Source organism: Stomoxys calcitrans, chromosome 2 (genome assembly GCF_963082655.1).
Source record: "Stomoxys calcitrans chromosome 2, idStoCalc2.1, whole genome shotgun sequence".
NCBI lineage: Eukaryota > Metazoa > Arthropoda > Insecta > Diptera > Muscidae > Stomoxys > Stomoxys calcitrans.
In genome coordinates, this window is record NC_081553.1 from 173405826 (window position 1) to 173427572 (window position 21747).

General features: G+C 39.4%; 2 protein-coding genes across 3 annotated transcripts in view; one reads left to right on the plus strand and one right to left on the minus strand.

Annotated features, from left to right (window-relative positions):
• Positions 1-5944, plus strand: part of LOC106093219 (fat-like cadherin-related tumor suppressor homolog) — a 76885-nt gene extending 70941 nt beyond the window's left edge. The window contains exons 26-29 of the mRNA XM_059363440.1: positions 778-1067; positions 1221-1529; positions 5068-5639; positions 5699-5944. Of these exons, the coding sequence (XP_059219423.1) occupies positions 778-1067; positions 1221-1529; positions 5068-5639; positions 5699-5870 (1343 nt within the window). The 3' untranslated portion in view covers positions 5871-5944. The remainder of the gene's footprint in view (positions 1-777; positions 1068-1220; positions 1530-5067; positions 5640-5698) is intronic.
• A 1611-nt stretch (positions 5945-7555) lies between these two features.
• The window catches only part of LOC106093221 (C-1-tetrahydrofolate synthase, cytoplasmic), a 47602-nt gene continuing 33410 nt past the window's right edge, over positions 7556-21747 (minus strand). For both annotated transcript variants that reach the window (XM_059363435.1, XM_013260241.2), the window contains 8 exons: positions 19763-20122; positions 19579-19690; positions 16116-16205; positions 15915-16050; positions 15673-15846; positions 10828-11979; positions 10480-10762; positions 7556-7937 (listed from right to left, as the gene is read on the minus strand). In XM_059363435.1, coding sequence (XP_059219418.1) covers positions 7695-7937; positions 10480-10762; positions 10828-11979; positions 15673-15846; positions 15915-16050; positions 16116-16205; positions 19579-19690; positions 19763-20122 — 2550 coding nt within the window. In that variant the 3' untranslated portion in view covers positions 7556-7694. The remainder of the gene's footprint in view (positions 7938-10479; positions 10763-10827; positions 11980-15672; positions 15847-15914; positions 16051-16115; positions 16206-19578; positions 19691-19762; positions 20123-21747) is intronic.

Consider the following 21747-nt stretch of genomic DNA (forward strand, 5'->3'; position numbering starts at 1 on the left):
GCTTGCTTTAGAAAAAAAGTATATTTGATTAAAGTTCATTCTAAGTTTTATTAAAAATGCATTTACTTTCTTTTAAAAAAATCCGCAATTACTTTTTGGGTAACCCAATATATATAGATGTAGATGTATATGTTTATTTATACGAAATTCACCAGTAATGTCGAAAGTCATAAAAAATCCTCCCTCCCTCCCTCGGTTAAAAAATGACCATTTTATTACATTATTACAGAAAATCGGACGAACATATATATGGGAGCTATATCCAGATCTGAACTGATTTTTTCCAATTTCAATTGGCTTCGTCTCTAGGCAGAAAAACTTGCTTGCACCAAATTTGAAGACGATCGGATGCGACCTGTAGGTGGTACACAAATTAATATGGACAGCTGGATAGACAGACGGACGGACAGACAGACGGACATAGCTAAATCGAATCAGAAAGTGATTCTGAGTCGATCGGCATACTTATAAATGGGTCTATCTCTCTTTCTTTTGGGTGTTACAAACAAATTCACTAAGTTATAATACCCTGTACCAAAGTAGTGGTGTAGGGTATAAAAATCGAAAATCTAGCAAAATATCGTAACTTTTGGCCCTTAGCAACGAGTATCTCTAAAACAAAAGCTGTTGGACACAAACTCTTGTAAGCTTGAAAACAACGCACCTAATTGAGATAGAAACTACAACAAAAATCACAGGAATGTTGTGTTATTAGTATCTTAACTTTCTTATTATTTATAAGTTGTTTGAGTTTCCTAATTTTAAGATTTTATTTAGAAACATCGTATCCGGAAAATTCTGAATGCTTTGAGCTAAATTCTGTTACAAGACAATTGAAACTAATAAAACCTTTGGATCGTGAAACCGTAGACCATCTTACCATACAAATAAAAGTTTCAAACAATGAAAATGGTCTAATAACTAATCCCAATAGTATTAATTACACCCTCAACGTCCATATACAAGTCAATGATGTTAATGACAATGCTCCCAAATTTTTCCAAAACCTCTATGCTGCGGGGTTGACGTCAAAAGATACAGTAAACAAAGCTATTTTAACACTGAAAGTAAGTTAGCTTTTATATTGTGAATAGACAAAAAATATTCTCATATATCTAATTTTATTTGCCTGTAAGGGCAAGCATCCTTTTTCTGATGATATGTCAATTTCACTCACGAGATGAGCTTTATAATCCAAATATTCCGTTTTCCAATTGCAGGCTGAAGATCCAGATTTAGATGATCAACTCAGTTTTTTAGTCGCTGTAGAGTCTTATGAAAGTCATGGAGCAAATATGGTTCAAAATTTCGCTGATATTTTTTCACTAGATCAGAAGACGGGTGTTTTGAGTTTAACCTCATATGTCTCAAATGATATGCAGGGCTATATGATGTTCAATGTTATGGCCTTGGATTTGGTGGGTCACCAAGATGTGGCTTCTGTAAAAGTTTTTATTGTATCCGAAAATAATCGAGTAAAGTTTGTTTTCCTCAGTCCCATCGAAGTTATACGAAGACATGAACAATATGTAAGTATCCATTTGAAATGAAGTACAATATTTGTAAAAACTGATTATTGTGCTTATACGAGTATGTCATGCTCCGAGATGATGTAATTAAAATGTTGCTCTCTTTATTAAAGTAAAACACAATATATACAAAAAATTTGTTTCTTAACCGAACAAGCACTTCCTTTGCTTCTTCTATATATGGTATCACACAATATTGATCTGGGGGAAGGCAGCCTTAGGGTTTGCTTATGGCGATAAAGGCGATGACCATCTTACGTTTCAGTTGTCAACTTCCATTGCCCGCCCTAATCTTCTCGACATCTTGTGAGTCGGCAATATTTACTTGGTTCTAATTTGACACATTTTTCTTTCCCTGCAGTTAACTTTAGTGGCAACCGACAGAATCCTTGATTCCTATTTCGAATTCGGTCTACCATATATGATCATATGAACCATGAATTTGTTTTTTTACCCACCACCGTAGGATAGGGGGTATATTCGTATAGTCATTCCGTTCGCAACACATCCAAATATCAATTTCCAACCCTACAAAGTATATCGGATCGTCGTAAAATTCTAAGACGATTTAACGATGTCCGTGTGTCTGTTCGTCTATCCGTCCGTCTGTTGTAATCACTCTACAGCCTTCAAAAATTGAGATATTGAGCTGAAATTTGGCACAGATACGTCTTTTTGATGCACGCTGGTTAAGTTCTTGAATGGGCAAAATGGGACCATATTTGGATATAGCTTCTATATAGACCGATCAGCCGATAAAGGGTCTGATGCCCATAAATGCTTCATTTGTTACCTGATTTCACCGAAATTTGAAACAGTGAGTAGTTTTAGGCTTCCAGACAACTGACCCAAATATGGATCGGACTATATTTAGATATAGCTGCCATATATACCCGATTTCGCTGAAATTTGAAACAGTGAGTTATTTTAAGCCTCCCTGACCCAAATATGGTTCAGATCGGACTATATTTAGATATAGCTGCCATATAGACCGATCTGCCGATAAAGGGTCTGAAGCCCATAAAAGTTATATTTATTACCCGATTTTGCTAAAATTTGAAACAGCGAGTAATTTTAAGCCTCCCGACATCTGACCTTAATGTGGTTTAGATCGGACTATATTTGGATATGATTGCCATATCGACCGATCTCTCCCTATAAAGGGTCCGAATCCCATAAAAGCTTTTTTTTCATCCGATTTCGCTGAAATTTGAAGCAGTTAGTAGTTTTATGCCTTCCAACATAGGACCCAAATATGGTTCAGATCGGGTTATATTTAGATATAGCTGCCATATAGACCGATCTCCAAATAAAGGGTCTGAAGCCCATTAAAGCTTTATTTATTACCCGATTGAAACAGTGAGTTGTTTTGAGCCTCTCAATATCCGACCAAAATATGGTTCTGGTCGAACTTTATTTGGATATAGCTGCCATATGGACCGACCTCCTGATAAAGGGTCTGAAGCCAATAAAAGCTTTTTTTTTACCGATTTCGCTTAAATTAGAAACAGTGAGTAGTTTTATGCCTCCCAACATTGGACCCAAATATGGTTCAGATCGGACTTTATTTAGATAAAGCTGCCATATAGAGCAGATTTATTGTCTGAAAATGCTACTTGTATATGAGTTCCCGGGACCAGAATAAAATACTATCGAGACCAGCCCCTATTACGATATAACAACGGATACAGTAGTGGAGTTATAATAAAATAGGATGTTTGTTATATCTTTATAATTTGATCCAGATCGGTTAAGATTTGGTTATAGATGCCATATAGAACGATCTCTCGATTTAAAATCTTGGCCCTATAAAAAGCGCATTTATTATCCGATTTCGTTAAAATTTGACTCAGTGAGTTATGTAAGGCTTTTCGACATCCGTGTCCTATATGGTTCAGATCGGTTTATAATCGGTTTAAAAGACCAATATTTTGTTCTACAAAATTGAACAGTGACTTATATTTATTAGACCACTCAATGTCCGTGCCGTATTTGGTTGCATAAATTATCAAATTTTCACCGGATTGTGGCGAAAGGAGGTTTACTAATTCATTTTTAATTAGTATAGTATTTTAATTCGTCTAATTCGTTGTTCTGTTTGTAACACCTCGAAATATGCGTCTAAGACCCCATAAAGTATATATATTCTTGATCTTCATGACATTATAAGTCGATGTAGCTATGTCCGTCCGTCTGTCCGTCGAAAGCACGCTTACTTACGGAGTAAAGCTAGGAGCTTTAAATTTTGCACAAATACAATACTTTCTATTAGTGTAAGTCGGTTGGGATTGTAAATAGGCCATATCGGTCCATGTTTCGATATAGCCATATGGACCGATCTTGGGTCTTGACTTCTTAAGCCTCTAGAGGGCGCAATTTCCATCCGATTTCACTGAAATTTTGCACACGTTGTTTTGGTTACACTTCCAACTGCTATGCATGGTGCAAATCGGTACATAACCTGGTATAACTGCCATATAAACCGATCTTGGGTCTTGACTTCTTGAGCCTCTAGAAAGCGCAATTCTTGTCTGATTTGACTGAAATTTTCCACGCGTTGTTTTGGTATAACTTTCAACAATTGTGCTAAGTGTGGTCTAAATCGGTTCAAAACCTGATATAGCAACCATATAAATCGATCTTGGATCATGACTTCTTGAGCCGCTGGAGGGCGCAATTCTCATCCGATTTGGCTGAAATTGTGCAAGAGGTGTTTTGCTATGACTTCCAACAACTGCGCTAAGTATGGCGCAAATTGATAAATAACCTGTTATAGCTGCCATATAAACCGATCTGGGATCTTGATTTCTTAAATCTAGAGGGCGCAATTCTCACCCGATTTGGCAGAAATTTTGTACAACGGCTTCTCTCATGACCTTCAACATACGTGTCTCATATGGTCTGAGTCGATCTATAGCTTAATACAGCTCCCATATAAACAGATCTCCCGATTTTGCTTCTTGAGCCCCTACAAGGCGCAATTCTTATCCAAATGGACTAAAATATTACACAATGACTTCTACAATATTCAGCATCCAATTCATTTATAGTCCGAATCGGACTATAACTTGTTTTATTTTATCCTTTGTTTGCCTTAAAAGAGATATCGGGAGAAGAACTCGACAAATGCGATCTATGGTGGAGGGTATATAAGATTCGGCACGGCCGAACTTAGCACGCTTTTACTTGTTACTTGTTAAAAGTTTTTTTTTCGATTTCCCCCACTGTACGTCGCCATATTCTCTATAGAAGATAAGGAAATAAATTATTTGATATGATGCTTCACCCTTTGGTAAAATTTTTGGGGTTTCTTTACGACTTCGATTTGAGTGCACTCACACCTTTCCAATTCTCTCTTCTTCGTTCCTTTTCTTGCTACCAACCGCACGGTGGCACTGCATACCGCATTCTTTGCTTTATTAACTAGATGTGGTGCAATGGTTTTACATATCAGGGAAAACTGTGGCACCCAATTACGGCTCAGTTACGAATTAATATTTATTTTAATTATTTCAATACTTTCAAATCAATTTTACAGCTTCGTGAAACATTCCAAGGGCTTTATGGCTATGAGATCTGCAATATTGATGCCGTGGACGATATTACCAATAGTCAATCCAAAGAAACACGACAATCAATAAATGGTGCCACAGCCTTCATTACCGAAGTGAAAGCACATTTTATCCACAACAACGAGGCAGTGGATGCATACGACATTAAGAAGAGATCAAATGATTTGGCATTCATTTCGCGTCTACAAAATGCTCTTCAGACTTACAATCTCATACTTTACGATATACCCCATGTGGAGCCTGTAAAAGAATCTCCCCTGGTGGCAAACTGGCTAATGACAAGTCTTGTTGGCTTGAGTGCTGTCCTTGGAACTTCATTTTTAATCATGATGACTTTATATATTATAAAGGTGCGATCTCTAAAAAAACAACTTAAGGCTTTTGATCCAACAGAATTTGGTTCAGTAGCTTCAAATTTGAACAGAATTGCAGGAACTGCAACAAATATATTTTCCATTGAAGGATCGAATCCGGTATATCACAAGCAAACAGAGGAAACATTAGCACCTCGGGCAGGAGTCTTTGATGCAGAGTCAAGGTAATTTTCATATATGTATGTATAATTGTGTGTATAAATCTCTAATCTCTCTTAATTAGTACGGATTCCGAGGAAGATGAATTCGATGGTCTGCACGATGACCCTTTATTTGAAATGAATAATATGAACAAAATAGAGGAAAGGCCCTCAGGAAATTTAGAGCACAAAATTCTCAACAATGAATTTTTCACCAAGGATAAAGAGTCTAACAATGATTTGAAACAATTCTAATAAGAACTTGAAAAATAAATATATATGTATCATATAACACTACTGTATACAATACAAACAATAAAAAAAAAACATTTACGGCCGTTTTCGCAAAACCTAATGAAGCCTTAAAATAGGATTATTTAACAGTTCTATAAGGAAATCTGTCAAATAAACTAAAAATCTATATTAAATTTTGTGAATACCGGTGTTAAGCTCTATATCAAACTAGCCGAACAGGGCCCGCTCCGCTACGCCTACTTTTACTCTCTAATATTTGTTTAGGGTGGGGACACTTCGCCCTGAATTTGGATATCGAATTCGTGCCATTGTAGTCTATGATGCTGAAAGCGTTCGAATCCTGAATCGGACAAAGCGGTGGTTATTCCCCCTTAATGTTGGAGACATTTGCGAGGTACAATGCCATGTATGGTCATTAAAAAAATGTTCCCCAAAGAGGTGTCGCACTGCGGAACGCCGTTCGGACTTGGCTATAAAAAAGGGCACTTTTCATTGAGTTTAAACTTGAATCGGAAAGCACTCATTGATGTGCCTGCTTGCCCCTGCTAGATTCCTGGTGTTTTTAAAATTTAGGGTAATGAGAGTTGCTTTTTAGGGGAGGGATGGCATCTCCGACATTTCGACTTAAATACGGATATCAAATTCGTGATGCACTTACAAATCCCTTTAATTTGTGCCCCATATTGACATGGCCGGTAACTATGAAACGTTTGGAGGGTGCCTCGACCCGATATCAAAAAATTATATAGCCTGTGTTTCCTTCCAGACAAACGTACACAATCTATGAAAATTATAGGAAAATCGGTATCATATAGTCATAATGGGTCTAATGGCGTTTTAGAGAGGTGGCGTGACCCCCTATACTTCGATCTGATCTTCGAAATCTACTCCCGAATACCTTTCATTTGAGCCCCATATTGAAATGAACGTCCAATATGTCTGTTTGGGGGAGTTTTGGGGTTGGGGCGGCCCGTCCCCCTTCCGATATCGAAAAATTATATAGCCTATGTTTCCTTCCAGACCAACCTACACCATATGCGAAAATTTCGAGAAAATCTGTTCTGCCGTTTTCAGTCTATACGGAACAAACAAACCAAGTCCCATACATCCGTGATTGGCTAATGTGCCCATTTTGGGCGTTTTTGTGAGTGTAGGGTGACCCCCAATACTTCGACATGAATTTGTATGCTAGATTCGTTATCTACTCCCACATACTTTTCATTTGATACCCATATTGTCCTTATAGTAATCTACTCCCGAATACCTTTCATTTCAGATCCATATTGCCATGATCGTCAAATAAAACTATTTTAAGTGGATTTGGGCCTGGGGCGGCCCCCCAGGTACTTGGACCCAACTTTTATTATGAAATTCGTATTCTACTCTTGAATACCATTTATTTGAATCCCATATTGTCCCCATCCGTCCACTTTTATTTTTGAGTAGTACTTTTAGGGTAAGGGGGAGGGTCCGCCCCCCTCTCGAAATCAAAAACCAGACCAACCTACACTATCTGTGAAAATTTCAAGGTAATCGGTTCAGCCGTTTTTGAGTCTATACGGAACATAAAAACAAACCGACAAACAAACAAACACAAATGGACTTTTATATATAAGATATATATAATTTATTTTTAATATAAAAAAATTTGGAATGTATTTATTAGAAAACAAAAAAAATACAAATATGTGTTATATAATGGTTTTATATATAAACAATTTAAAAACATGAAAGCGCTATATCAAAAAAAATATATAATTTGTCTTTAACATATAAAAAAAAAAACAAGCAATAGGAGATAACAGAACAATTGTATGAGACATTTTAGAAGAGACCTTCAATTTCCCCAGTTTCGGTATTCAAGTCAATGTCATATATGGAGGGACGCGTTGGCAAACCAGGCATCTTGGAAATTTCACCACACATGGCCACCACAAAACCAGCTCCAGCCGATACATACATATTATTAACGGTCAAGGTGAAGCCTTTGGGTGCACCCTTGATGGCAGCATCTCCAGTTAAAGATCCGGATGTTTTAGACATGCAGATTGGCAAATTTCCAAAGCCCTGAAATAAAAAACAAAAACAAAGTTATAGAAGCGCTTGTTTGTGCTTGGTAAATCTTCAGATTTTCGCATTAGTCTAATAGCTGGTCTGTAAAATGCTACAATCAGTGAAATTTGTTAGTAAAATTAGCAAAAATAGTTGCTGGTAATGGTTAAGTCATCTAAAACTAGCACAGCAGTAATTTTTTTGTTGAAACTGCAAAAAATTTCTGCTTTTTCAGGTGGTAAAAAGTTGAATGTAAAGCTGGCAAAATATTGATGTCACTGTCGATATTTTTTTTTTTCTGAATATCGTTTGAAATTTTTCCAAAATTGAACAAAAATAAGCGATCCCACACTAAATGTATCTGGATACATTTCGCCTATAGAGGGCGCAATTTTCATACGATTGGGCTAAAATTTTGTGCAATGTTTTCTCTCATGACTTCCAACTGGCTTTATTAAATTTTGTTTTATTCGGTCTGTACATTGATATTGCTGTTACATAAATCGATCTCCGGATTTTTATTTCTCATTTTCGTTTGAAATAAGGTGATAGATAGCAAATTATCGATAGTATGGATACTATCGATATATATTTTTAAAAATATCGAAAAGATGCAATGGTGCGAATATCGATAGTTTACCAGCTCTAGTCGAATGTAGCTTAAAAATGTAAAAAATACCTTAAACAAGTAAAAACGTGTTAAGTTCGGCCGTGCCGAACTTTGGATACCCACCACCATGGATAAATTAACCATCTTCTTTTATAACAACTACACTACCACATCCACAGTGATATACAAATGGGGGCTGATCTGGATCATAGTTGATTCAGGTCCCGATAACTCTTATACAAGGCACAGTTTCAGCGTAATCGGGCAACACATCCGATTTTTATGGGACTAAGACCCTAAATTGGAAGATCGTCTTATATGGCAGCTATATCTAAATAGAGTCTGATCTGGGCCATATTTGAGTCGGATGTCGGGAGGATTAATACAAGACACTGTGTCAAATTCGAGCGAAATCGGGTAATAAATGCAGCTTTAATGGGCTTAAGACTTTTTTTTTTTTTTTATTAGATAAACAAATTGATATTAGATAAACAAATTTTACATTTCATTATAAATTACGTCCCACGAAGCATTAAATAGCTTGTTTGTGAGAATAAGTTAAGATCTGTGATGTAATTACATAGGTTGGCCAAATTGCCCTTAATCGTCAGATCAGCTATGTCTGAATAAAAACCGATCTGAATCATATTTGAGTCGGATATCGGTAGGCTTTAATCCACTCAATATTTCAAATTTCAGAGAGTCGAATTATAATTGCGGCTTTTATAGGTCTATATGGCAACTATATCTGAATATAGTCCGATCTGTACCTTATTTAGGTGTGATGAGGGAAGGCTTGAAATAATACACGGTTTTTAGTTTCAGCGAAATCGGTTCATAAATGCAGCTTTTATGGTATCAAGACCCTTAATCGGCAGATCGCTCCATACGGCAGCTATATCTCAAGCATATTGAGTCGACTGTCGGGAGACTTGAAACAACTCACTGATTCAAATTTTACCGAAATCGGATTAGAATTGCGATTTTTATGGGCTTAAGACCCTGAATCAGCAGATCGGTCTATATGACAGCTATATCTAAATATACTCCCATCCGAACCATATTTAGGTGTAATGACGAAAGACTTTTAATAACTCACTGTTCCAAGCTTCAGCGAAATCGTGTTATAAATGCAACTTCTATGGGTTCAATACCCCTAATCGGCAGATCGCTCTATTTGGCAGCTATATCTGAATACAAGCCAATCTGGACCCTATTTTAGTCGGATATCGGGAGGCTTTAATTAATTCAATGTTTTAAACTTCAGCGAAATCGGATAATAATTGCGACTTTTATGGACTTAAGGCCCCAAATCAGCACTATATGACAGATATATCTAAATATTGTCCGATATGAACCAGACTTGGCGTGGATAGACTCAAGTATATGTGCCACATCGGATGAAAATTGAGGCTTCTAGGGGCTCAAGAAGTCAAATCGGGGGATCGGTTAATATGGGGGCTATATCTGTTCATAGACCGATTCAGATCATACTTGGCATGGATGTTGAAAATCGGATGAAAATTGAGGCTTCTAAGGGCTCAAGAAGTCAAATCGGGGAATCGGTTTATATGGGGGCTATATCCAAATCTGAACCGATATGGCCCATTTACAGTTCCCAATGACCTACATCAATAAGAAGAATCTGTGCAAAATTTCAAGCGGCTAGCTTTACACGTTCGTGATTTCGAAAGACGGACGGACATTGCTAGTTAGACTCAGAATGTCCAGACGATCCAGAATATATATACTTTATGGGGTCGCAGATCAATATTTCGAGGTGTTACAAAAGGAATGACTAGATTAGTTTACCCCCTTCCCATCGGATGGGATGTTCATTTTTTGAGGCTCGAACCTGTGGAGTCAACAAACTTTACAATTCTCAAAGATATTCCCTTCCAAGTACCAAATTATATTTTTTTTGATGGTTAATTGATATCAACTTACAGCTTTTGTTAGTTTTTCCAAATCATGTTGAGCAGTTGGTGTCAATTCCACCTTGGCAGCTCCATACATTGTTTGTGCGATTTTATTCATTTTGTCCAACAGTGGCATTTCATTTCCATAAAGTAGCTTAAAGCTGGATTTTTCACAAGCTTTGATAACTGCATCAGCCAATTCGGTGGCACCAGCGCCACCATCGCTCCAGTGGGAGCACACTACAGCAGCATAAGCTCCAGCTTTGAGGGCAGCAGCCTTAACCAATTGATGTTCAGCGGGAGTGTCATGACTTTAAACGGAAAGATTAGGGCATAAATTAAACTCTTTGCGGCCGGGTATAACTACACTACATACCTATGAGAATTAATGGCCACCACCACGGGCAATCCAAATGCATTACCATTAGAAATGTGTTGCAGCAAATTTGGCAAACCTTTCTCAAGTAGTTCCAAATTTTCCTCGGTGTATTGTTTATTCAATGGAGCACCTGGTGTAACTGGGGCACCACCACCATGCATTTTCAAAGCTCGCACAGTGGCTACCAAGACCATGGCGTTGGGCTTACGACCCGATGAGCGACATTTAATATTGCAGAACTTCTCCATGCCAATGTCAGAGCCAAAACCAGCTTCAGTGCAAACGAATCCTTCATCACCAACCAGTTTCAAGGCGATTTCGTCAGCCACAATCGATGAACAACCATGAGCAATGTTGGCGAAAGGACCAGCATGTACAAGTACAGGAGTTCCTTCCAAGGTTTGCATCAAATTGGGTTCCAAGGCATCCTTAAGTAGAACTGTCAAGGCTCCAGTGGCACCCAAATCATCAGCCGTTACCGGACCACCTTTACGATCGAAAGCGACAACCATATTTGCCAATCTATTCTTCATATCATCCAAACTTTTGGCTAAGGCCAAAACGGCCATAATTTCACTAGCCACCGAAATTGAATACGAAGCCGTCCGTGAGAATCCTTTTTCCGTAGAAGATTGGCCAATGGTGATTTGTCTCAAATATCTATCGTTAATGTCCACTACACGTTCCCACATAATGGTCGCAGGATCAATATCTAAACGGGCAAATTTACCAAATTCCTCGGGAGTTAAGGCATCGGGATCGGTTTTGTTGATTCCCAACTTCTGCAAACGTCTCAATTGGATTTTCGAGAATTTTCTTTCGCCCTTGATGCGAGGCACCAGGCGGTCATACAGAGCCTTATCAGATTGAGTCTTTTCATGGAATATACGAGTATCCAGTTGAGCGGCCAGGAGATTATTGGCGGCAGTGACAGCATGTATATCGCCAGTTAGATGTAAATTAAACTCCTCCATGGGTATGACTTGGGCATAACCACCACCAGCTGCGCCACCTTTAATGCCGAAAGTAGGCCCTTGGGAAGGTTGACGCAAACAAGCTACGGCATTACGTTGTCTGTGGGCGGTCAAAGCTTGAACTAGGCCAATAAGGGTAGTACTTTTACCTTCACCAAGGGGTGTGGGGGTGATGCTGAAAGGAAAGGAGTTGCAATCCATTAGAAAATCGGGTAAGGCGAGAAGGATGCGATATCTGGGATGTGGAATTTGTGCACCGTGAGGGAGGAGAGCACGAGTCTGGAAGTGCCCGGAAAGGGAAGTTGACCAACCAGCTTCCTCCGTTTCACCGAAAATGTGGAGTAAATTACACCAGTGAGAGTAAACCGCTGAAAATTATAGAAATACTAGAAGTTCGAGCCGAGATCTACGGAATTGAGGCCAACGACCCGGTCACGGTTATGCCGAAATTGGAAACGAAATTCGCCAACGGAGACAGTGACCCCGGCAGTTGTTTGAAGACTACATGCTAGCGAAGCAGAATCTCATACATCATAGCAGCTACTCCGACAAGCAGAAGGTGGAAAGAAGTTTAAGAAATGCATTTCCCACATACCTGGGGTACATACGTCCGAAGGATTTTACCGATCTACCCGGCCTTCTAGAAATGGCTGAGGATTTGGAGGGAATACCGGCCGCGCCCAGTGTTGCCAAAGGTCACCACCTACGAATGGAGACACGAGATGCCTAAAAAGATCCCTAAGTCAGCTATAAACCTGGCCACCGCTTGTCGAAGATGTAGGGGTACTTCGCCGCAGAATGTCGCAACCAGCAGAAGCTACTGTTGAGAAAGTGGCCGAGTAGACGTCTCCTCGGGAAACGAGCAGCGAATCCCGACAGAGTTAAGGAGTGCTGGGCCCAACACGATGTCTCCTATTCAGAACGAACCTCTCTGTACTTCGCATACTCACGACCAACAGCTATCAGTTGATACCGGGACAACAAAGAGTTTCGTCAGAGACTCCTTTGCGAAATCAGTAGACCGTGGTGTTTTTAAGTCGATCGATGGAATAGCCATTGAGGTGGCAGACGATTCGCAGCGGCAGTTCCAACAGGCCTTGGCTAATACCTTTTCTGTTCTCTCTATTACACACAGGTCTGACAACAGATTGGGACGGGTGAGAACTAAAGCAGCATTAAAAGCAGAGTTCTGCCAGATCAAGCACCAAACCGTGCCATTCTTGCCTGATAAGATTAACCCGATATTATTTCGCTTATCAGACAGGAGAGAGATTACTTAGATTGCTGTTGAGGACCCAGAGACACTAGCAGGCATAACCGAAAGAATCCAATCCGTGCCCTATGTTGTCATCGAAATTTCGAGCAAAGAATCCTCTACCTCACAAAGGGCCATCAAAAAAAGCTAGTTCCGTCCCCACACTCCCTCACCAATGGTGTCCGAGTGCCGCACACCGCTGAGGTACGTTCGGGAAGAAGGAAGCTGCAACCGGAGATGGTCTATACCCATGACGATTAGTGTTGGTGGCTTCCTAGTTCGGGTCGCCTCAGACATAATAGGCTACCCATCACTCCGGTTCGCGGGCTAAGAGGATTCGCCGCCTTTATCGGGATGATCTCCTCCGGCAGTAGCCTAGTCAGCGACAGCTAGTGCTTGTGGGAGATCCTCGATATGCTGCGGGGAGGTTCTGCACGTCAATCACGGAACAGCGATGGAAGCTGACCTGCGTGGTGTTCATTCTAGAGAAGGGAACGGCAGCGGTGGAATTCGCCTGCAAAGCGGAACTGTTGCCGAAATACGAGAGGAGGGCAGCGCTGACAATGCACCGTCCTTCCACGGGTGGTAACGGTGCGACGCCAAAAGTTACGGATCCGGGTGGGTCGAGTCGGGCGAGTCGTTGTGATGCAGCGTGCTCTTGATAATCCCACCCCAGAAAGGGAGGAAGTGCGACGACGAAAATCGTTTCACATACTTTCGACGACACCATGGAGTATTTTCTAAGTTTTTGTGATAAAATTAATAATAAAATCAGAAACAATTTTCAAATATGGTTTTCCCCTCTGGCAACGTTTGTGAGGTATTATGCCATGTCGCATTGCGGCTCGCCTTTCGTACTCGGCTATAAAAAAGAGGACCCTTACCATTGAACTTAAAACTTGAATCGGACTGCACTCATGGATATGTGAGAAGAATGCCCCATTTCCTTAGTGTAATGTTCATTGTTACGTACCATTAGGCAACGACAACAAAACGACAACGACGCGTTCATACCACTGGTAGATATATTCACAGGTCAATGGTGATGTTGATCAGCCGTTGTTTTCGTGGCTCCCATACAACACGTGGCTGGTGCTGGGTATAAAAGGGATACACACGACCGAATGGGGACAGTCAGTGCGTAGCAATGAAGCAGTCAACATCAAGCAACGAGTACGAATATTCTTATATTATCCCTGGAGTACTTGTCAAGGTCTCCGATACACTTATCGTGCACCATCCTAGTAGTCAGAGATAACGAAGGATCACACTCCTTATCCTTGTTGTAGCGCCTACCACGGTCTGCTGGCTATCTTGTAAAATCTTAGCAGTCCTGTCGTATCCTAACTGGTGTGATTACCGAGGTCTTCTGGCTATTATGCAAAATCCTAGTAGTCTTAGTGTATCCCTACTGGAGTGCTTATCAAGGTGTCCCAGCAAATCCAGTAGAATCCTAGTGATCGCAGCGCATCCTTTCGGAAGTACTTATGAAGGTGTCCTAGCAAATCCTATAGAATAGTCCTAGCGTATCCTTACAGGAGTTCTTATCAAGGTCTCCTAGCAAATCCTGTAGAATCCTAGTAATCCAAGCGTATCCTTACTGGAGTACTTACCGAAGTTTCCTAGCCAATCGTGTAAAATCTCAGCAGTTCTATCGTAACTTTACGGGAATACTTATCAAGGTCTCCTAGCAAATCCTGTAGCTTCTCAGCAGTCCTAGCATATCCTTATGGGAATACTTACAAACGTCGCCTAGCTAATCCTGTCCTAGAGTGTCTTTGCTTGAGTACTTATTAAGATATCCCGCCGTAAAATTCTACCCCGTTCTTGTTAGTTGATTTCTTACTAAGGACTCTTAGCGTAGATTTCTCTCTCGTACTTGCTTGAGAACTTATAAAAGTCTCTTGTCGTAGACCCATCCCTGTCCTAGTTTGATTACTTGTTAAGATTTCTTGTAGATTTCTACCTCGTCCTTGCTTCAGTACTTTTTCAAGTCTCTTGCCGTAGAACCATCCCTGTCTTTGCGTGAATACTTATTAAGGTCTCGCGCTGCAGTACCTTGCACGTCTTCCTTTGAGTACTTATTTAGGTCTCAAGTTATAGCATTTAACCTTACTTCCAACAGATCATCTATCATGGTTTCTGCTCCAACCGCCCATTCGCGGAAACCCGCTCTCCATTCAAGTCCTTACCTATAAGATCCCGCCGCCGACCAAGTTACTTATCAAGGTCTCTGTCGTCGAGATCATTTGACGTCCCCGAGAACACTACTTCAAACCTACCGAGAGAGGCCGCACCACAGATTAGAGTACCTATCAAGGTCTCTATCGCCGAATTCTCACCCACTTGTCCAAGACGCCTGGACCAAAACCTTACAAATTTGTACTACCCTCTCCTAGACTAAGTAGGATTAAGTCATTGCCTATCAATAAAGCTAAGTTAACATATCATAAATCAATAGATTTCTGTGACGAACTCTCGATTCGGTCGAGCTTGCCCTAACGCGAGGGGAAACCTGTCCCCAGGGGCGACACTGAGGGATGAAAGATTAAGTAAATTGCACACTATCCCCCTTTAATATCCCCTTTGAGGATAAAAAAAACTCAAGCTTACCCAGCTACTACGACATAGGCACCATCGCCTCTGGCCTTAAGGCGATTAATGGCATTCAATGAAATCTTAGCCTTCTTATTGCCATACAAGGACACTTCATTACCAAGTAATCCAATTTCTTGTGCCAACATTGAAATATCCTTGGGTGTCTGGGAACGGGCAATAACAATGTCGCTGCAACAATAACAAAAAATTAAAATTCAACATATACAAAAAAAAAAAGAGTTCCTTTGGTAAGTTACCTTGGTACAGGCCTAGCAGGCCTCAATACTAATGGGGCGAAATCCCATACTTTTTTCAATAAATTGGCTGCTGCCCTTGAAGCTGAACGAACGGTATTCTCCATCAGCATAGCAACCGTCATAGGTCCAACGCCACCTGGTAATTTGTTTATTTATGGATTATTATTACAAAATTAAAAAATTTAAAATTTGTATTCTTACCAGGTACAGGAGTTATAGCAGAAGCAATCAATTTTGCTTCTTCGAAGTCAACATCACCAACTAAACGCGTACCGCTTTTCTTGGTTGGGTCTGGAAAATGAAAAATTTTTTTTTTTAATGTTGACGATGGATTTGAAGGGTGTTTTTTAGCTGATGACCTCTGTTATCAGAAAAATCATTGCTGTAAGCAATAGTGTCTGACATGAACTACTGATAAGATTGCTCAAATCAATGAGGTCTTTGAAAGAGATGCATTGGCTTGCAGCTCACAAGACTTTTTTACGTTTGTTTGCCAAGCTATGTTTGAATTCCATGTAGTTTGGCATTTGTTTAGAGCGATAGAATTTTTAAAGCAATAAACTAAAATTTGTATACCATCGACTATAGGATGGGGGTATACTAATTTCATCATTCCGTTTGTAACACCGCGAAATATGTGTCTAGGACCCCATAAAGAATATATATTCTTGATCGTCATGTCATTTAAAGTCGATCTAGCCGTGTCCGTCCGTCTGTCTGTCGAAAGCACGCTAACTTTCGAAGGAGTAGAGCTAACCGATTGAAATTTTGCATAAATGCTTTTTATTACTGTAGGTCGGTTGGGATTGTGAGTGGGCCAAATCGGTCCATGTTTTGCTATAGCTGCCATACAAAACCGATCTTGGGTATTGCCTTCTTAAGCTTCTAGAAAGCGCAAATCTTAACCGATTTGAAATCTTGCACGTGGTGTTTTGGTATCACATCCACCACAACTGTGCCAGGTATGATCTAAATCGGTTCATAATCTGATTTCAAGCGCCTAGCTTTACTATTTTGGTTGTTAGGGTGCTTTCGACAGACGGACGGACATGGGGTCTTAGACGCATATTTAGAGGTGCCACAAACCAAATGACGAAATTAGTATAACCCCCATCCTATGGTGGAGGATCAAAACCTCAAGTCGAGAGATCGGTCTATATAGCAGCTAAACCCATCACCGAAGGATGGATATATCCATTTCCGACCCTCTAAAGTATACACATTCTTGATCACCGTAAAAATCTAGAACGATCTAGCCATGTCCATCCGTCTGTCTGTTGAAATCACGCTACAGTCTTCAAAAATAGAGATATTGAGCTGAAACTTTGCACAGATTCTTTTTTTGTCCATAGGCAGGTTAAGTTCGAGATAAGATGGGCTATATCGGACTATATCTTGAAATCACGCTACAGTCTTCAAAAATAGAGATATTGAGCTGAAACTTTGCACAGATTCTTTTTTTGTCCATAGGCAGGTTAAGTTCGAGATAAGATGGGCTATATCGGACTATATCTTGAAATCACGCTACAGTCTTCAAAAATAGAGATATTGAGCTGAAACTTTGCACAGATTCTTTTTTTGTCCATAGGCAGGTTAAGTTCGAGATAAGATGGGCTATATCGGACTATAACTCGATATAGCCCCCATACAAACCGATCCGCCGATTTAGGGTCTTAGGTCCATAAAAGCCTCATTTTTTATCCGATTTTGCTGAAATTTGGGACAGTGAGTTGAGTTAGGCCCTTCAACATCCCTCGTCAGTTTTGCCCAGATCGATCCAGATTTGGATATAGCTGTCATAAAGACCGATCCTCCGATTTAGGGTTTTAGGCCCATAAAAGCCACATTTATTATCCGATTTTGCTGAAATATGGAACAGTGAATTTTGTTAGGCCCTTCAACATCCTTCTTCAATTTGGCCCAGATCGGTCCAGATTTGGATAAAGCTGTCATATAGACTAATTTCTCGATTTGGGGTCTTAGGCCCAAAAAAATGCGCATTTATTGTCCGATGTCGCCGAAATTTGGGAAAGTAAGTTAAGTTAAGCCCCTCAACATACTCTACAATATGGCCCAGATCGGTTCAGACTTGGATATAGCTGTCATATAGATCGATCTCTTGATTTAAGGCTTTGGGCCCATAAAAGGTGCATTTATTGTCCGATGTCGCCGGAATGTAAGTTAAGTTAAGCCCCTCAACATACTTCTGCAATATGGCACAGATCGGTTCAAATTTGGATATAGCTGCCATATAGACCTATCTCTCGATTTAAGGCTTTGGACCCATTAAGCGCATTTATTGTCCGATATCGCCAAAATTTGGGACTGTAGGTTTTGTTATGCCCCTCCGATATCGATATCTCGATTTAAAGTCTTGGCCTTGATTTCACTGAAATTTTACACATTGACCTATGTTAGGCTTTTCGACTTCCGTGTCGTATATGGTTCAGATCGATTTATTTTTAGATATACCTACTAAAAAGATCAATATTTTGTTATACACAATTAAACAATGACTTGTACTTATTAGTGTTTTGTCCAAATCGATATAGCTGCTATGGGGCATAAGGTATGCATTTTTCACTGGATTTTGACGAAAGGTGGTTTACATATATAACCGAGGTGGTGGGAATCCAAAGTTCGGCCCTGCCGAACTTACCATCTTTTTACTTGTTTTAGTTGAATATGCAATTCTTTTCTTTCTTTTTCTCAATCGCCCTTTTTTAAAAAAAAATTTTATTAATATTATTATGTTCGTGATTCAAGTAGTTTCAATTAAAAAATTAATTGGATCAATAAATGTCGTGATTGAAACAGATTTAAATTTTTGTTCTATGTATACCACTACTGTGGTACAGGATATTATATCTTAGTGCTTTTTTTGTAACCCATTGGTAGACCCATTGATAAGTATACCGTTCGACTCAGAATCATTTTTGATTCGATTTAGCTATGTCCGTCTGTCTGTCTGTCCATGCTAAATTGTAATCAAAGTGCAGATGGCAATTTCCATCAGATCATCTGGAAAACTAGCACATATTTCCTTTTTTGGGCTAGAGACGAAGTCTATTGAATTGGAAAGAAATCGGTTCAGATTTAGATATAGCTCCCATATATATGTTCGTCCGATTTGGAGTAATATTGGAATAATGTGGTCAATTATTAACCGATTCTCACGAAATTTGACACAAATGATTCTCTTATGGCTTTCGGCATAACAGGTTTAGATTTATTCATAGCTTGTAATTTCGAACAAATTTGCTGGAAATTCGCTGCGGATTGAATTATTACCCATCTGAAAACCTCTGGCGAAGTCTATCAAAATCGCTTCAAAGTAAGATATGGTGTGTATATATGAGTATATAGTGAGATTGCCCAACTTTCACTTATAGGTTAGGTGAAGGATATTATAGTCAGCATCGCCTGACCTTTGACATTCCTTACTTGTTTTCGACATTTTCGCAATGAACATCAGACTTACTGAGAAAAAGTCTGTTTTTGGCTTAGTTTTCCTTGCCAGTTGATCTTCAAAAATGTTTTAGCACGTAATGAAGGCAGATTTTTTAGATTCAGCGAATCACTTAATATTTTTCAAAAATTTTTTTTCTTTTCATTTTAATTTTCATTCGAATTTTCTTTATTGAATGTGTTTCTGTCTACTCACCTTTCTTAACATTGATGCCACAATCAATTACTACTGCACCAGGTTTAACCCAAGATCCCTTAACCATTTCGGGAACACCAATACCCACAACCAAAATATCAGCAGTGCGACACTGTAATTTTCAAGCAAACAATTCAGAGATAAAATATATTTGTTATCGGTAATTATCTATATAAATACTTACAACTTCGTCAATATTTTTGGTCTTGGAATGGCATACAGTAACAGTGGCATTGTGCCACTTTAAAAGCTCCGATGCAGGTGTACCAACAATTTTACTACGACCCAAAACAACTGCTCTAGCACCAGCCATTTGAATGCCAGATCTTTTGATCAGTTCAATACATCCCCAGGGAGTGCAAGGCATAAAGCCACCCAAATCACCAATTGAGACACGACCCTCGTTCATGGTGTGCAAGCCGTCTACATCTTTGTCCGGATGTACGGCATCTGTCACCTTATGTGAATCAATTTTGGTATCCGAATCCAAAGGCATTTGAACAATGATGCCATGTACACTGGGATCATTGTTAAGGTTGTTAATCTGTAAATTATAAACTTCTATTAGTACGGATCGACTGTAGATTGCAACTCAACTTTAGTTGCGTTGCCAGGAGATAAAATCATTAAATACTAAGTAAAAGTGTGTTAATTTCAGCTGAGCCGGATCTTATATACCCTCCACCAAGGACCTCATTTTTCAAGTTTTTTCCATGGTTTCTCTTTATAGGTAGGAACTAAAAAAGGATAATGGGAGGTCATAACAAAAAATTCCCATTGATTGTGTATATGCTTGGATAGATTTGCATTCTGTTGGTGCTCAAGATGTCAAATCGAAAGATCGGTTTATATACGACCTACATCAGGTTATGTGGTCCATTCCAGGTATATATATTAAAGATCATTGCAGAAGATATCGTGCGAAATTTCAGCCAAAGCGGATAAGAATTGCGCGCTGTAGAGATTCAAGATGTAGAATCAGGAGATCGGTTCACATGGGAGCTATATCAGGTTATAGACCGATACGAACTATACTTAGCACTACTGTTGGAAGTCACATGAGAAACCATTATGTGAAATTTCGCCCTCTAATGGTTCAAGAAGTATAATCGGAAGATCGGGAGCTATACCAGGTTTGGACTGATTCGAACCATCCGTATAACGTCATAGTACAAAATTTCAGCCAAATTGGATAAGAATTACGCCATCTAGAGGCTCAGAAATTCAAGATCCAAGACCGGTTTATATGGAACGGTTATGGCCCATTTACAATCCCAACCGACCTACACTAATAGGAAATATTTGTGCAAAGTTTCAAACGCTTAGATTTATTATTATTTAGGCTTAATCGACATGGAATGTCAGGACGATAAAGAACATTTCCATTTGTTACAAACGGAATGAGGAAGTTAGTATTTCCCCCTCCTATGGCGAAGTGTACAAAAACAAGTAAAAAAATGTAAACCACCTTTCATCAAAATCCGGTGTCCTTATGTCCCATAGCAGTTATATCGAAATATGTTCCGATTTGGACCAAATACTAATAAGTACAAGTCATTGTTCAATTGTGTATAACAAAATATTGGTGTTTTTAGTAGCTATATCTAAAAATAAACCGATCTGAACCATATACTACATGGATGTCGAAAAGCCTAACATAAGTCACTGTGTCAAATTTCTGTGAAAACGGATTTAAAATGCGACATTGGGCCAAGACTTTAAATCGGGATATCGGCTTACATGGCAGCTACATCCAAATCTGGATCGATTTGGTCCAAATTGACGAAGGATGTCGAAGGGCCTAACACAACTCACTGTCCCAAATTTCAGCAAAATCGGATAATAAATGCGTCTTTATAGGGCCTAAGACCCTAAATCGGCGGATCGGTCTATATGACAGCTATATCCAAATCTAGACCGATCTGGGCCAAATTGAAGAAGGATGTCGAAGGTCCTAACACAACTCACCGTCCCAAATATCAGAGACATTGGACAATAAATGCGCCTTTTAGGAGCCCAAAACCATAAATCGAGAGATCGGTCTATATGGCAGCTATATCCAAATATGAACCGATCAGGGCCAAATTAAAGAAAGATGTTGATGGGTCTAAGACAACACACTGTCCCAAATTTTAGCAAAATCGGATAATAAATATGGCTTTTATGGGC